The sequence below is a fragment of the Telmatherina bonti genome (assembly GCF_933228915.1).
Source record: "Telmatherina bonti genome assembly, chromosome: 6".
Taxonomy (NCBI): domain Eukaryota; kingdom Metazoa; phylum Chordata; class Actinopteri; order Atheriniformes; family Telmatherinidae; genus Telmatherina; species Telmatherina bonti.
In genome coordinates, this window is record NC_136624.1 from 37,085,105 (window position 1) to 37,102,604 (window position 17,500).

The 17,500-nt window shown below is 36.1% G+C and overlaps 1 protein-coding gene across 1 annotated transcript in view; it reads left to right on the top strand.

Moving 5' to 3' along the window:
- Positions 1-332: 332 nt before the first annotated feature.
- stx18 (syntaxin 18) overlaps positions 333-17,500 on the top strand; it is a 24,115-nt gene continuing 6,947 nt past the window's right edge. The window contains exons 1-6 of the mRNA XM_079241451.1: positions 333-500; positions 12,376-12,443; positions 14,127-14,242; positions 14,327-14,404; positions 14,574-14,640; positions 14,726-14,817. Coding sequence (XP_079097577.1) covers positions 348-500; positions 12,376-12,443; positions 14,127-14,242; positions 14,327-14,404; positions 14,574-14,640; positions 14,726-14,817 — 574 coding nt within the window. The 5' untranslated portion in view covers positions 333-347. The remainder of the gene's footprint in view (positions 501-12,375; positions 12,444-14,126; positions 14,243-14,326; positions 14,405-14,573; positions 14,641-14,725; positions 14,818-17,500) is intronic.

Consider the following 17,500-nt stretch of genomic DNA (forward strand, 5'->3'; position numbering starts at 1 on the left):
CAAACAGAACCATAAAACAACTTACAGGGTCAAACATTCTACAGCATCAAACAATTAGCAACAGTCTGATTAGGATTATTAATATATTTCATGGAGGACAGGAATATTCCAAAACTCTTTTTTAAGCAGTTTATATTTGGCATCTGTTTTTTCCATTTATTTTTGTGAATATGATATTTACCTATAATTATAAGAATATTTGTCAGTAGAGAAATCTCTTTTATAAGTTTGTAAGAAGTCATATTTGTTCCAGGGAAAAATCTGCAGCGTCGCAGGACGGTGACGTTTTACGTGATGACGTGTCGGTTTGTTTACAGCGGCTTCCGTCGCGCTGCAGCTGCACAGACATGGCTGTGGATATAACTTTACTTTTTAAAGCCAGCGTAAAGACGGTGAAGACCAGAAATAAAGCCATAGGAATAGGATTTGATTCCACTAAAGATGACATTTTCAAGAGAAGCAGACCAAAGAGCGGCTTCTCACCGCGCGCAAAAGAAGTGGTAAGTTTTTCTTTCTTTTAATGAAAGCTAGCTTTAGCTTTAGCTTCGCCAGCACTTTCACGAACTTCTACTTAAAGCTGCTCAAATATTTGGTTATAGTGATTAAATTTGCTCTTTAAAGTAGACAAAACGGTAGAAGCATTCATTTAAAGCATGCATTGAACGATACTCATATTTATAAATCAGAATGGCTTCAATCGATGTTCGCCGTTAACTGCAAACTAATAACTAGAATTAACTGAAATGAGATCTGAAACTGTGCATTGTTTATTCAAATGCTATGTATTATTGAAGATTAAATGATTGAATGGGGTGTTTGTGGCTCATTTAATGAAATAAACTTTTTGCAAGCTAAAAAGTGTTTACAGATAACACTCAGAATGCTACTAAAGGGTACATTTTCTGCGTGAAGTTGGCTCCACATCCTCAATAAAAGTTTATGAAAATAGTCTCGTTTGTGTTGCATATAATAATGTTCGTGCTGCTTTAATCTTTGAGATATGAAGATTATTTCAGTGTGACGTGTCGCAGCTTTCCCTTTGTCGCCAATATTAATTGAAAAATGCAGCACAAACGTGGCAGAAGCATTATTAACAGTTCTTTTTGGGGATGATGGGTGCTCTCACATTGGGAATGTTTTCATACTTTTGCAGCGTAAACGATTGGATTGAGACAATTTTCATACATTTTTTAAATTAAGGATAGGGGCAACTTCACACAGAATAAAATCCACAGGAAGGAACCTCTGTGTTGCACAGAATGTGTTGCTCAAATAGTTGGTGTTATCAGTCAGTGATTTTTGGAAACATGTTGCCACCCTGTGTCAAAAATTACACAACATGCTGCTGTGTATATTATTATCGACTAATAATTAGTTTAAATCTGAAGTAAACCTAAAATTAGATTTATATAGTGATAAAACTAATGATATCATGCATAAATGTCAAAATTAAAAAACAAAGAAAAATTTTGCTGTCAGTAATTTTGTGTTTTCACCTTTTCAAGAATACCTCTACATAGTCATTATTCGTTTTGACATCTACAACATAATACTTACATGCTTCATTGTGATCAGCTATTCCTACGTGAAGAATAAACATGGCTTATATTTAATGACATGAAATTATGATAGTGAACCCAGTTCAAATAAATTCCCCAAATCCTCTTGTATGTAATTAAAGTGTTCAGTTTTGATTGCTGAAATATTTCTGACTGGGTAGCGTGCCTTATTTTTAACGAGCAGAGCAGCTCAGTTTTTTCTCTACAAACTAGGGAATGGAAGCAAGCCTGGTGCACATTTTCCTTTAAATATCATTATAAAAGTTTGGTTTAAATAACTTAAGGGAATGGAAAAGCTGAGCAAAGGAAATGGACTTTCAACTTCTGTCGAGAGCCGTATAGTCAAGCTAAAGTTGAATTTTGGATAGCAAAGTTGCTTATCATGTTAAAGGATACAGTCTTATAACAATTTTCAATTTAGAGCTGCACAATATATTGTTTGAAAATAATCACATTGCAGGTTGTGCATCATAGGAGACAAATTAACTCAACGTGTTCATTTGTCCATCTGCCTATCTACAGCAGGTATGTCAAACTCAAATTCACAGAGGGTCAAAATTAAAAAGAGTACAAAGTAGAGGGCCAAACTCTTTTTTTTTTTTTTTTTTTTTTTTTTTTTTAAATTCAGAAAGTGACGGGTATTATTCATGTTTTTATTATCTTTGAGATACAGTAGTGTTTTAAACATTTTCATATATTAAATAATAGTAAGGCCTATTTTTGCTTAAACACTGAACCCAGACCAGGCTAAAATAGAAAAAAAACTGAACTAAATATCAGGCCTCCATATCTGAAACTTTATATTCATTTTAATTGTAACCTAAATCTTTTCATCACAGGCCATCAAGCCCAACACCAAAAAAAAACAAAACAAAAAAAAGATTATCTCTTTCAACTTTGAACAGACCATGCCTTCAGTAAATAAAATCATATTTATCCAGTTTGGTTTGCTTCCATTTACTCTGATGATGCACATGGGTCCAATCCAGATACTTGGCATCGCTTTTTACATTCAAGCACATCAATTTGTGGAGTCAGGCTCTGAGCTGAGGAAATCCTCAGGACTGTATGAAGGTGTTCATCAGTGAAACGACTCCTGTTGGTGTTTTGTTCATCTTCATGAAATAAAACAGTTGCTCACACAGATATGTGCTGCCGAACATAGCATTTGCGCAGCTTGGGCACAGAGTGGAGGCAGCATGTCGGGGAGGTAAGGAGGAAATTGCGCAGCACCGACAGAGTCATACTTTGACTTTGAGCGTGTCATTACATTGTAGCTTAATAAGCTCCATTTGGAGGTTGGTTGGTGCACTTTTCAAGTCAACAGCAAATGGGTTGCTAAAAAGTTTAAATCTACATTTTTTGGCTTTGAAGTCGACAAATCGTCAGGTAAATTCAGCGCTAAGTAGATTGAGTTTTTCAGCAAACTGTGCAAAAGGCAACACGGCGGTAGAGGTCTGCTCTTTCATGACTTGGCAGCACAAAAAATGAGCCAGGTTTCCTTGCTGCATCTGACTTTCCCACAAGCGCAACTTGGTTCTAAAAGCCCTCACGGCGTTGTAACAGTGATGATGTGCGCGTGCCCCTGAAGCTGCAGATTGACAGGTGGGGGTGTTTTCCAGTTCGGAGTCTAGCGCGCCAAGACAGTATTGTGGGATGTATAGTATTAGTGGTACGTGTGCTGTATAATGGATCGGCAGTCTAGACATAATACATATTTAAATCATCTAGCGGGCCAAATATAATTTTGATGCGGGCCAAAAAGTTTGACATGTATGATCTACACCCTCCAAACATTGATGGGGTGATCATCTATTTTTGTTTACAACTGGTCAAATGTGGGCATTTATAAACAAAACATGATAGCATGAGACATTAATTTAGGACCTAGCACAATAAAAGGAAAGGAAGCAGTGAAAGAAAACATTAAGAATAACTCTCAAATACAGACAAATGCCACACTTGCACTTGTCTCCAGGCTCGGACTTGAACCTGCAGTACAATACGTCTGCTGTACGTGAGGTGGCTCAACTTAACTGACTCTTTGATAGTTCAAGTTTCAGCTGTAATTTTGTGGAACTTGTAAAATAGCAGTTGTCCTTTTCTTTTGCCTTTTTATTGAGTGCTGTTATGTGGCCAACCTAAAAAATATCAAATTCAGACAATAAATGCTGATGGATTTATTACATTGAGACACACAGCCGAACTTTTGCCATTTTTCGTCATACGTCCCCCAATCGACGGCTAATTCGCCATCCATCCTACCTAACCTGTTAGCTCTCTCCAGCCAGCAGAAGAGGATCTTACAGTGAATCTTGTTCACTTATCTTTTAATCCTCTTGTGTTTCTTGGCTGAATCAGCAACGTTACATGTTCAAAACAGCCAGTGTGTTTTCCAGCATATAGTAAAACTCTGCTGCAACGTCACCTTCCGTCCCGGATGTAAAAGTTGTGTCAGTTTCTCAGTCTCGGGATACGGCAGCAGCGGCTCCAGAAATGAGAATGATAGATGTCACTTTGTCCTTGAACTAGTTGGGGACGCAGAGTTTTAAGGTCAGAAAGTTATGAAATGCGTCTAAACCTTGAATCTAATAAACAGCCAATACAATTCCATATTTTTTGGGTATTTAACATGTCATGAATCAAAATTCTAATTTCATGTAGACTTTGCTTTTTAACTTGTCAGGGTTGTTTTTGTTTATTTCTAATTTTTAAAAAAGTATTTTAATTATTAAGTACTACTAATTGGACCAGCTATGTCCCATTAAAATTAAAATACGCACAAATGCAATATGATCCCTCTGTGATGTGAAAACTTTACAGTCGTGGTGATTTAATGAGGAATGATTAGCTTCTGTTTAGATTTCAAATGTTAACATTTTTTGTTACTTTTATAACCCCAAATTTACAGTTTGGTCCCTTCTATCTTGAAATCAATGTAAGCGTGAGACGTTTGTCTCTCTGCGTGATGACTTGTCCAGGCTGTACCCCACCTCTCGCCTGCTAATTGCTGGAATAGCCCAGAGTAACACTGAAAGTTGTAGCATCAAACAATGATTATTGATATTGAGTCTTAAAGGATGATCTTATCTTCCTTATAATGAATGATATAGGGCTGGGCGATATATCGAATATACTCGAGATATCGTGGCTAGTCCCCTGTGCGATATAGAAAATGCCTATATTCGTCATATTCGAGTATCCTGTTGTCACGCAGGTGTTTTTAGCTGTGGGCGGGGTTTTCTCACTCCTCCTCGACTCTGCACTGCTTTGCACAGAGAGTTAAAGCAAGCGCACCTAGTTACGTACATAACGGGAGCTACGTGCTACGTCATGAGAAGCAGCGTGTAGCCACTGTTGCCAACTTGGCGACTTTCTCGCTAAATCTGGCGACTTTTTTTGTGAAAAGCGACTAGCGATAAATCTAGCAACTTTTACAGGAGTTATTGGAGACTTTCCTGATGTTTTGGCGACTGACTTTAAAGCGCATATTGTAAAGTTATTGTCAGAACGAGAGTCTCTCCCCGTCCTAAAGCACGCAGTCGCTCCGGCTGCAGCCAGTCAGAGGAGCAGAGAGGACACCTGCACGACTCCACCTACAGTCACAATGAACAGCCAAATCCGCCACTGATCCCGCTCTGGATTACAGAGTGGGACGTAAATTACAAAGTTTTTCACGTCACGCAAAAATAATTAATTCTATTTGATTACATTCACAGCCTCTGTCACTTACTCACCTCATCCACTGTGTGTGTGACACAAGCATATTTATCTAGCTCGTCATGTCTCTAGAAAGTACAGAAAGGAGTGGGAATCAAATCCTGAATTAAAAACTGGCTGAAGCCGTTTATTGGAGACGATACGAGGACATTCTGCCTGTATTATAAGACTGATTTCTACGCTAAACTCTGCGATTAAAAAAAATACACGACAACTCAAAAACGTGTCCATAAAGCAAAGCCTTATAATAGTTCATCATTTGAAAAGTCCCCCCTAGAGCACCTATTTTCATACGTTGCATTTATTACATCATGCAAAGTCACTTTATTTTGTTTTAAAATGACATGTTTCTGCCGCTGCTTTAACTGTTCAATAAATATGGTTTTGATCAGTTTGCTTCGTTACAAATTCATCCTTTTGGCATGAATGTTTAAAATCAGCATATCTTAATGCAGAATGAACAATTATGTTTTAATGGAGACACAAAATCCCCTTGCTGATGTGATTGTATGCACCAAAGCATTCATTCAAGGCTGAGGTAAATATCGCGATATATATCGTATATCGTGACAGGCCATGAAAATATCGGGATATTACTAAAAGGTCATATCGCCCAGCCCTAGAATGATATAATAATCAAGTGTTGAAGCTCCATTTTGATTACTTGGGAGAATTCTCTTGTCATGGCGACTACGTAGATACTACGTAGAGTTTTTTCACACAGGGAAGATTTGTTAGCAGAAAAGATTGTTTGACCAGATACTGAAAATTGTTTAAAAGAAAAAAGCTTTAACTTTTAGTTGTAAACTATTTGTTATTCAATTGAACCTTAATTTGTAAACATATTATATCATATTAATATAAATAATTTAAAAGTTGTCTTTAAAAATCTGCAATAGAAAGTAACATAGACATTTAATTTGTTTAGGAAATTTCAGAAAACCTTTTGAAATGTCTTGATTCACTTGATTTACGGCACCACGGTCTCTAGTTGGCAGTAAGAGATGGGTCGTTGAAAACTGAAGGTCTTCATTCCTTGTCGGGAGTTTTGCCTTTACAGCCAGAAAACCTTGGCTTGACATGAGGATCATGAACACAGATCTCTTCAAAGGCAACTTTAAGAAGCACTTTACGTTTCCCTCGGGGAGTGAGGTCTTTAAGTTGTACCTGATGGCTCCAACCTTCAGTCTGGGGCAAACATTGAACCCACTTCAACAGCTCCACACAGCTAGGTTTCTGTTATGTTCTTCTACATTGATATTAGAAATGGTGGTTTAATAAAAAAGACTGCTGCTGATTCAAAAGAAACATGAACCTATCCTGCGGTGCCTGCCTTATGCCCCCAACCCCCCAGTCCTTTTACTTTGAGCTGCAGATATCATCTTCAACCATCTCATGGAAAACATTTTGTAGAAATTGAAATTGCTAGTCTGGAATGTCCCGACAACTTAGTTATGTGGTGGTTTTCACCCACATTTCCCCCAACTCTACTATCCATTCTTTCCTATATAGGCTGACATATACAGCATTTTTTCCCTGAGTCGCCTCTTCCCATGTATGATTCCATAAACATGCTGCAATAACATTTTCTTTCGGCTCTCAAACAATTTCTGGAGAAAGCCGATCCTCCCAAGAGCCAGTGATTAAAGGTGGAAGATCAAAACAGAGAAAATATTAAATTAGGTCCCCAGTAACAATGTTGACGGCCGGCACCTAATGCACAACAGATGTGCGTGCCCTTCAAGACATGCATAGCTCTCCCTCCCAAGTTCCCATTGAAGCTTTGCAAAAATAGAAAACATCAAAGTTGACAAATACAGTGGTCTTAAGAGACATTTTTCCACTTAAAAATCAGCACAGCAAGAAAGGAAATGTAGCTTCTTTCAAACCGATTCCTACTGGGAAAAAAAGAGAAACGTTTTGATTGACTAATAAGAGGGCTAGTGTTTGCAGGATGGGGTTTGGTCAGGGGAATCTTTTACCTCATAGGGGTGGTTTTGGGTGCTGTGATCTCCATTTCACCGCTCACCTCGTCACTCCCCACAGCATGCTGCCCTTCTCGAGTTTAAATGGAGGAGGTCACTTCAAAATTGTTAAATTGAGTGTAGAAAATAGTGCTTGGCTCCCCACTGCGCTTTCAGTATTGGTATTCCAAAATTGGCTCCTTCTCACAGTGTTTTCTTTGAAACACTGAAAAGTGTGGCCATCAGCCAGCTCTTAAAAGTATGTTGTGTTTTTAGAGGGGCTCTTCCCTGTGAAAACTTCGTTCTGAAACAGTATACTCGTGTATTTTCTAACCATTCAGTTTAATTTTCATTAATTTAGTTGACTTAGTGGGATTTTCATTGACGATTAAGTTTCCACCTCCGTTTTTTTTTTTTTTTTTTTTAACCTATGAAATTATGATTGAAATGATGTAAACTACATAAGCCTATTAAAAATCACTGAACATGAAATAAAATGTTTTCACTGGGAATTTTACTCAGCAGTAAAAGAGACCAAGTGGATTTGCCAATTTCAAGTCAAAGACCAAACTTTTCAAAATATGTTTTCATTGAGATGAGACTTGAGTGGATTTAGAGATTTAATTTAATTATTTACTTACTTTATTCTGTGGTTGACAATTTATCTGCATACATATCTACATATTTTACAGTTAAACCAGAAAAGCTCTGACATTTATGAGTTGTCTTCTATGGTTTTTCCAGGAAAATGTTAAGAGTCACATAAACATTAAAAAATTTACTCCTGATAAAGGACTTGTAAAATGTGATATTGTCTCATGAGAAATTGCAGTGTTACACTTGAGCATAATGTCACTCAAACTGCGTGTAATCTGTAATTTCTCTCAAGTTACTTGCGTTAATATATTACAAAAATACATTGGCATAGCTGTAAAATATGCTCACATGTCTCTGTGTAAGCCAAGTCTATACTGAGCGATTTGCAGGGATCACCCTGATATGAACCCCATTGCTAACTGGTCTCTTTACCAGTCTGCCTAAGCTCTCCACTGTTTTCCCATGGAAGCCTGGCAAATTGAATTTTGAGGCATCTGCTGTCAGGTCTGAACAAAATCTAGTTCTGTTTCACTTCTTTAAGTGTTGAGGTTGAGGCGTGCAGACCTATGTTTAAATCCAAAATCATGACATGAGTATTAAATAGGCCTCAAATGGATCTGTCCAATTCGAATAAAGTTTGTGAACATTTCAGAAGATTGTTAAGATAATTAAACATCCAGCAAAAGTAAAGTAGCGGACGTTGACAGGTGAAAGGATATGGTAAAGCTTTGTGATTTTTTTTTTTTTTCTTCTTCTTTTTTTTGTCTTGTCCAGCATTTAGCAAGCAGAATGATGGTCTGGATGCTGTATTCTGCAGCAAATTTACTGAATTCTTATTTTATTTTTCTATTTATTTAGCATAATTGTTTATATTACATAGTTTGTACTGCTGGACCGGACAGAAGAGGATAGAAGAGGGACAGAAAGAGAAGAGAAAACAGAAAAGCACCTTGTAGAGAGAGAGAGAGACAGAGAGAGAAGCTTTGTGATTGAACACATTTTAGTTTCTTTTTAATATTATTTTTAAAACTTCAGATTGACTTAATAGTTTATTTAGCATTTTCTTGCATTTTGCTACAGAAGGGTGATTTAAAGGAAAAAATTATGTAAATTCAAAAATTTTCTTCCAAACTTTTATCCATGTTAGCAGCATTGTGGCTACATTAGCCAAACTAAATACCTAATTGTAGTTTTTTAAGCATGTAAACTTTGTTTTAAAGATAGTTTTGTTAGGAGTAGTCATGTCAGGGCTCATTTTCTTTAATACATGCTGGTGAATCTCAGTCAGTTCTATATACAGATTTATTTGCTCAAATGAAAACAGAAGGCGGGGCAAGTTTGTTTGTATTGTGCGTTTCATACATAAAAAGCTATTTGCTGTACTTTACAAAACAGAACATAAAGACAAACATGAATAAATAACTTAAAATACTTTAATCTACTATCCCTAAATGATTATAGCACAGACTATTTTAATAGTTGTCAACTTTTTTTAATATGATCTATTATGGTGGAACATGTCGAACATGAACATTTGTTGTTTTTTCCTAGATATTTGCTTTTTTTTAATGTAAACTTGACTTTTCACCTGGTAAAACCAGCCCTTCATAGAGTACAGATGATGTTTCTTCTTCTGAACAAATTGATCGTTTCAAGTCAGTTGTATCCAAATGCTGCTGAGTTTCCAGCGAGTTATGTCCAAAATCAACCATGTGGCTTCTCCAAGTGGTGACGTCACACCTCAGTCCATCTCAGTTTCAGCAGCGAGACGCTTAACAGCCTGCGACTGGCAGCACTATGGTCACTTCAGCTTGTGTTTTACATATTAGTAGTGTTGCAAAACCATTAACATGTGAGTCAGATGTCAATATTGCATTGAAATAGTTTGGTTTGCATTTTTGTCCATGCTTGTCCTGCGTGATCGAATGCAACTTCTGCTTACTGCACCTTTTGAACTGAAATCAATTATGTAATGAAAACCACAACACATAAATATGATTTCAGGACATGTAAAAGAAAGGTTAAATTTACCGTTTATAAATATTCCTAAAAGCTTTGTTTGATTGCTGCCTGTTTGTTTATAGAACTGAGTAAAGCGTTGTAACTGAATAGACATGAGAGGAAAAGTCGGCCCATTAGCGAGTCAGACATAAACATCATAATAAAGTCAACATGTGGCACAGTATTCTCCACTGAAGCTTCCTCCCTGTGTCAGGCCTGCGTTGTTAAACACAAACCAGCATGGCGTCAGTATGGATAGCCCACGGTCAGGACACAGTCAGGGACTTAAACCAAAGCGGTGCAGTCATCATCGAACTCTGTCAGTTACCTGGATTTAACAAAACAAAGAGCCATCCAAGCTTTTTAGAAATCTGCTAGCTAAGCCTTTTCTCTTTTCTTCCTCATAATAATCCCCCCTGATGGTTTGTTTGGGCTCTGTCAGAGCTGGAGGGGAGCAGGGGGAAGGAGAAAGTGAGGAGGTAAAGTAGGGGTCTTTGATGATGACGAGATTAGATATAGCCCGGCAGACTGTCTCCTCCTGCCTCTGCTGCAAGCCCAGCCTCACACACACACACACACCTACGGCGGCTGCACATAAACACACACACTTGCATGCACACATATATGCCGAGTCGCAGGCACAAGGCCACCCCCTTCCTCATTGTTGAGGAATTACTTGCTCTTTAAGGTCTTAAGTTACAAGAGCAATTGATCCCTCTGACCCCCTGCAAACCCTTGAGGTTGTGCTGGGAATCTGAGCTCCAATGTATACACACAGGAGACGGTTCAGCCCCCAGAGCAGCCGTCTTGACATAACACATGCATTTACACATGCGTTTTTTCCTGTCTCAGCATCTTCCAATACTAAGGACTTAGCGCTGCCTGCTGGTCAAAAAAGATGTAGTCCTATGAGCTGATGTGTAGTCAAATAAAGTCAATGCATAAAGAAAAAACTTGAGCCAAGTGCTGATTGCAAACAGAAAGCATAGTCTATAGTTAGAGATAAATTAGTCATGTCATGTGGGAGTTTATATTTTCCATCTTGTAGCAAGCCAAGATCATTACTGAAACTTAAAGTTGTGCTTCCATTGTGGTTTTCTTTATAAATAAGCATTTTACCACAAAACCTGGTTCTGCTGAAATTAATGTGGAGTTGAAGGCAAAGATCATATCATGATCATCTTGTAGTCATGCTGCAACTATAATATAAAAAGCCCTGTAAAGGAGTTGAGGTCCTTTCATGTTGTGATGCGAAAAAGATGCTGTAAATATTCAGTGTTCTGTAAACAAGCACCAAGAAAATCAAGAAGTTATCACAATACCAAAGTATTTGATAGAATTTGTCAAAACATGATTAAATTTTAATTAATTAATTGTTATAGTTATGCTGAGACTTGACATACCTGAATGTGTTTAAATCTAAATGACTTCTAAATATTATAAATCACAAAGCTTGAGCTGTTGCCACTGTTTCACTGGGAAAAGTTGCATGAAAGACCATTTTAAAACATAAAAAGGTTCTGTTCATTTTGACCCACCACCCCCTTTAAGTTCAATTGCACTGAACCACAATTAACTGTTGACCTGAAATAATTGTATTATTACAAGGGTCTGTTCGCCTTAGCCACTCTTGTGTCTCCCACAGCAGTGTCATGTGTCACTCAGTAATATATCTAGCCAGATAACGAATAATGGGTTACTAGTAAATGGATTAGCTCTATAACTTGCGTCTGATTTGGAAAAATGTTTCTTTTTAACGACAGCTTAAATAAAACGGCTTTGACGTCTCCATGACATGAGGGATGAATGTTTAGAGACATTATTGGACGGCTGGTGCCGGGTTCCTACTTACAGCCAAGGTAATTTTATAATTGAGGTTGTTAAGAGTGAAAAGGCTGAAGGTTGAAGGCTGAAGACAGCGTCGTTTTGCTATCCAAATAATCCCCCGCACTCTGTGGGCGCTGTCACAGTCAAACTCATTGTGTCATTTTTCAATCCACGGCTTGTCTGACTTCTGTCGTCCAGTGGATGCAACAGAGCCTGCTGTGTGTGCCCTCACATCCACATGCACCCTGCCAGCAGTGCCCCCTAAGACAGGGAAGCAGTTTAGTCTTTTTTTTTTAAATATTTGACCAAATTACACCAGCAAATATTGGATTGAACCGAGTTTCCTCTGGTTTCCTTGTATACACACATAAATCCGGTCATTTTTTTCTGTGATAAATAGTAACGGATCATGAAGTTAAAATGTAGTGTTCTGAATGTGACTGCTGGGGATTTTATTTATGGCAGCCATTTATTGAGGAAATTGCTAGTTAGTTTTGCATGTCGGGCAGCTGATGAATTATAAGATCAATAATGAGGCTTTAGAGATGAAAAGACTTTAGCAACCAGTCACATCCAACACATATTAAATCACGTCTAAATGCGGGAAGGAAATTGCTTCTTGGTTTTTAAAACTCTCCTAAACATGTTTGAAAGAGATACTGAGGAATTGCATTGAATATATGATTTGTCTTCTCCCTTTTTGGCAGATTGCGAACATCACCAAGCTCAAAGACTTCCTGCTCCAACACCGAAAAGATTACGTGAGTGTTGGAAGGTAAGCATCGCCAAACAACCCAAAACAGCTGTACATAAGGCTCGATGAAGGGATAAATCACACAAGGTCAGCAGTCAGGATTTTCCACACGGGACTTTGCAATATGTCTTGTGTGTGTGTGTGCGTGTGTGCATGCGTGTGTGTGTGAGCTGCAGGAGCTGGCTGCTGGCACAAGGTCAGCGGCGAGTAGGGTGGTCTGTTGAATCAGGCTCCAGTCTAATTGTCTGGAATAATTGAACTGCAACCAAGTGTAGAACAAATCACACCCAGGGACTAATCCAGACCTTCCTGTGCTCGAGGGCTCTGTGTGTTTTGTAGGTGCGGGTGTGTCGGGTAAATTGTCTTTTGTAAGATTTGTTGATAAATCTTCAACAGAATACATTAAGCAGGGATTACAGGTCAGCGGTTGGCGTCCAGTAGCAATTAGTGGTGGGGAAAATCCAGTGGTCTGTGTGGAAGTTTATTATAGGCACAACCTTCATCTATTACTTTCCCTAAAATTTCCTGCTAACGTCCTTTATCTTAGTGGAAAATAGTGGACTATTAAGAGGTTGTTGTTTTAAAGTCTTATGAAAGATGTTTGTCTTTTCGGGATGCTCGCTGTGGAATAAACTCAGAAATAAGGTAAAAATTGTAATTCTTTATTTTCATTTAAATGATGATTTATCAGCTTTTTTTTTTTATTTAAAGATTTATACTTTTTTTTTCTTTAAAAAAGTCACATTCTTTTATTTGTATAATTTAAGGTAACTAGATGTAAGAGCACATTATTATGCATACAAGCTTTGCTCCTGCCTACTTTGTTTTTGTTTTATTTTATTTTTTTTTATGGAAATAGATAAACTGAGTGTGACTGATCCAAACAAAACAAAATAAACTAACTATAACATTGGGGACTAGATTCTATGTACTAAACTGGTGAAGTTGGAGATCATAACAGCTGAAATTTGACAAAGTAGATTGGATTAAAAACAGATTCATTGCTTTTTATTGTTCAGTATTAATTCTGCTTGTCAGGTAATAGTTGACAAACAGAGTTATGCTCATTTACAGTAGCTCACCACATGCCATTGGGTCATGATGTTCCTGCATTTATTGCAACCTCTGCCGTATCTGAAGGCATGTTAACGAAACCATCTCTGACATGTAGAATGTGAAAATGAAATCTGAACAGATGTTGGAATATTAGATAAAAAGCGATAAATAAATAAAATAAACATAAAAATACTTTATACATGCATTGCAAGTGTCATATATATTTCTAAATGGAAATATCTTCATGTTCATTTATGGTGGATTTTTTCTATATTTTGGATTTGATCAGTTCAAGGAAGCCATTTTTTTCATTTTTTTAAATTATTTTCCCTTTGCCTGTTCAGTGTTTGTACTGTTTTTTAGAGGTTGAAGTAGTTTGGTTCAACCATTTGGAGTTTTAATAGTTTGGAGACCTGTGCAACAGTTTCTGTGCTGCCTGCTTAGTGCTTGGTAATGCGTCTCTGTTAGATTGAACCATGATGAGGGGCGTTGGAGGACTCAGAATAGCAGAAGCTTTGCATTAATCAGGGACATGGAAGGAGTCGGTCAGAGTGTCAAAGCTTTTCCACGACTGTAAACGTCAAGGCCAAATCTGTTTAAGTTGCCTTCATGTTTGAACTTTTGTTCATGATCCTGTTTGTTTCACAGTCTCATTTCATCAGATCTTACCCGCATGACGGACAGTGAACGAGACCAGATTGATCAAGATGCTCAGATCTTTATGCGAACCTGTTCTGAAGCCATCAAGCAGCTACGTAATGAAGGTGTGTGCTGCTCATGTGTGGGCTAAAGTGGTTCCACATCTTTTTAATCTGTATTAAGTAAATGTATCATTGTTGACACCACAGTGGAGAAACAGGCGTCATCAGCGCAGATTAAGGAGCACAGGGGGGCAGTGCTGGATCTCATAGAGATGTATCTGAAAGGTGAGTTTGGAACTAAATACTGATCAAACTGGATCAACTCCTAATGGAGTATCTTTGATTACATCCAAATTTGTACTTTGTTCTCACGTGCTGCATCTGAGATCACTGAAACTCATGTGTTAGCACATATGGCTATCATGTAATGTTTGTTTTTCTGGTTGGTATGAAGGGGTGTGTAAGCTGTACTCGGAGCAAAGAGCAATTAGAGTTAAGAGAATGGTGGACAAGAAGAGACTGTGAGTATTTATTTCTCTAATCACATAGCATCTCCTATCTTCAACTTGTTGACACTTTGATTGAAATTGTGGTTTGGTGTTTCAGATCAAGACTGGTACCAGAGCACCCTAGCCGGGTGGAGAAAGCAGTGGCGGTAGAGCCCACGGAGGAAAAGATTGCAAAGGAGGAAAGTTCTGGTGAGTTTTCCGAGTAGCTGGACTCAGTGGACTGATGAGTGAAACTTGTTACATCCTCCACAAGAAGCGAGAACTTTTTTCTTATCTGTATGTATGTGTACATACATATAGACATGCATGTACACATACATACATACATACATACATATAGACATGCATGTACACATACATACATACATACATACATACACACTTATACACATACATACATACTTATACACATACATACATACATACATACATACATACATACATACATACATACATACATACATACATACATACATACTTATACACACATTCACACATACATACATACATACATACTTATACACATACATACATACATACATACATACTTATACACATACATACATACATACATACTTATACACATACATACATACATACATACATACATACATACATACTTATACACATACATACATACATACTTATACACATACATACATACATACATACATACTTACACACATGCATACATACTTATACACATACATACATACATACATACATACATACTTATACACATACATACATACATACTTATATACACACATACATACATACATACATACATACTTATACACATACATACATACTTACATACATACATACTTATACACATACATGCATACATACATACATATACACATACATGCATACATACATACTTATACACATACATACATACTTATACACATACATACATACTTATACACATACATACATACATACTTATACACATACATACATACATATACACATACATACATACATACATACATACTTGTACACATACATACATACATACATACTTATACACATACATACATACATACATACATACTTATACACATACATACATACATACATACATACATACTTATACACATACATACATACATACATACATACTTATACACATACATACATACATACATACATACATACTTATACACATACATACATACATACATACATACATACATACTTATACACATACATGCATACATACATACTTATACACATACATGCATACATACATACATATACACATACATGCATACATACATACATATACACATACATGCATACATACATACATACTTATACACATACATACATACATACTTATACACATACATACATACATACTTATACACATACATACATACATACATACTTATACACATACATACATACATACTTATACACATACATACATACATACATACATACATACATACATACTTATACACATACATACATACATACATACATACATACTTATACACATACATACATACATACATACATACATACTTATACACATACATACATACATACATACTTATACACATACATACATACATACATACTTATACACATACATACATACATACATACTTATACACATACATACATACATACATACTTATACACATACATACATACATACTTATACACATACATACATACATACTTATACACATACATACATACATACATACATACATACATACATACATACATACATACTTATACACATACATACATACATACATACATACTTATACACATACATACATACATACATACATACTTATACACATACATACATACATACATACATACTTATACACATACATACATACATACATACATACATACTTATACACATACATACATACATACATACATACTTATACACATACATACATACATACATACTTATACACATACATACATACCTATACACATACATGTATACATACATACATATACACATACATGCATACATACATACATATATACATACATGCATACATACATACATATACACATGCATACATACTTACATATACACATGCATACATACATACTTATACACATGCATACATACATACTTATACACATACATACATACATACTTATACACATACATACATACATACTTATACACATACATACATACATACTTATACACATACATACATACATACATACTTATACACATACATACATACATACATACTTATACACATACATACATACATACATACTTATACACATACATACATACATACATACATACTTATACACATACATACATACATACATACATACATACATACTTATACACATACATACATACATACATACATACATACTTATACACATACATACATACATACATACATACTTATACACATACATACATACATACATACATACATACATACATACATACATACATACATACTTATACACATACATGCATACATACATACATATACACATACATGCATACATACATACATATATACATACATGCATACATACATACATATACACATGCATACATACTTACATATACACATGCATACATACATACTTATACACATACATACATACATACTTATACACATACATACATACATACTTATACACATACATACATACATACTTATACACATACATACATACATACTTATACACATACATACATACATACATACTTATACACATACATACATACATACATACTTATACACATACATACATACATACATACTTATACACATACATACATACATACATACTTATACACATACATACATACATACTTATACACATACATACATACATACATACTTAT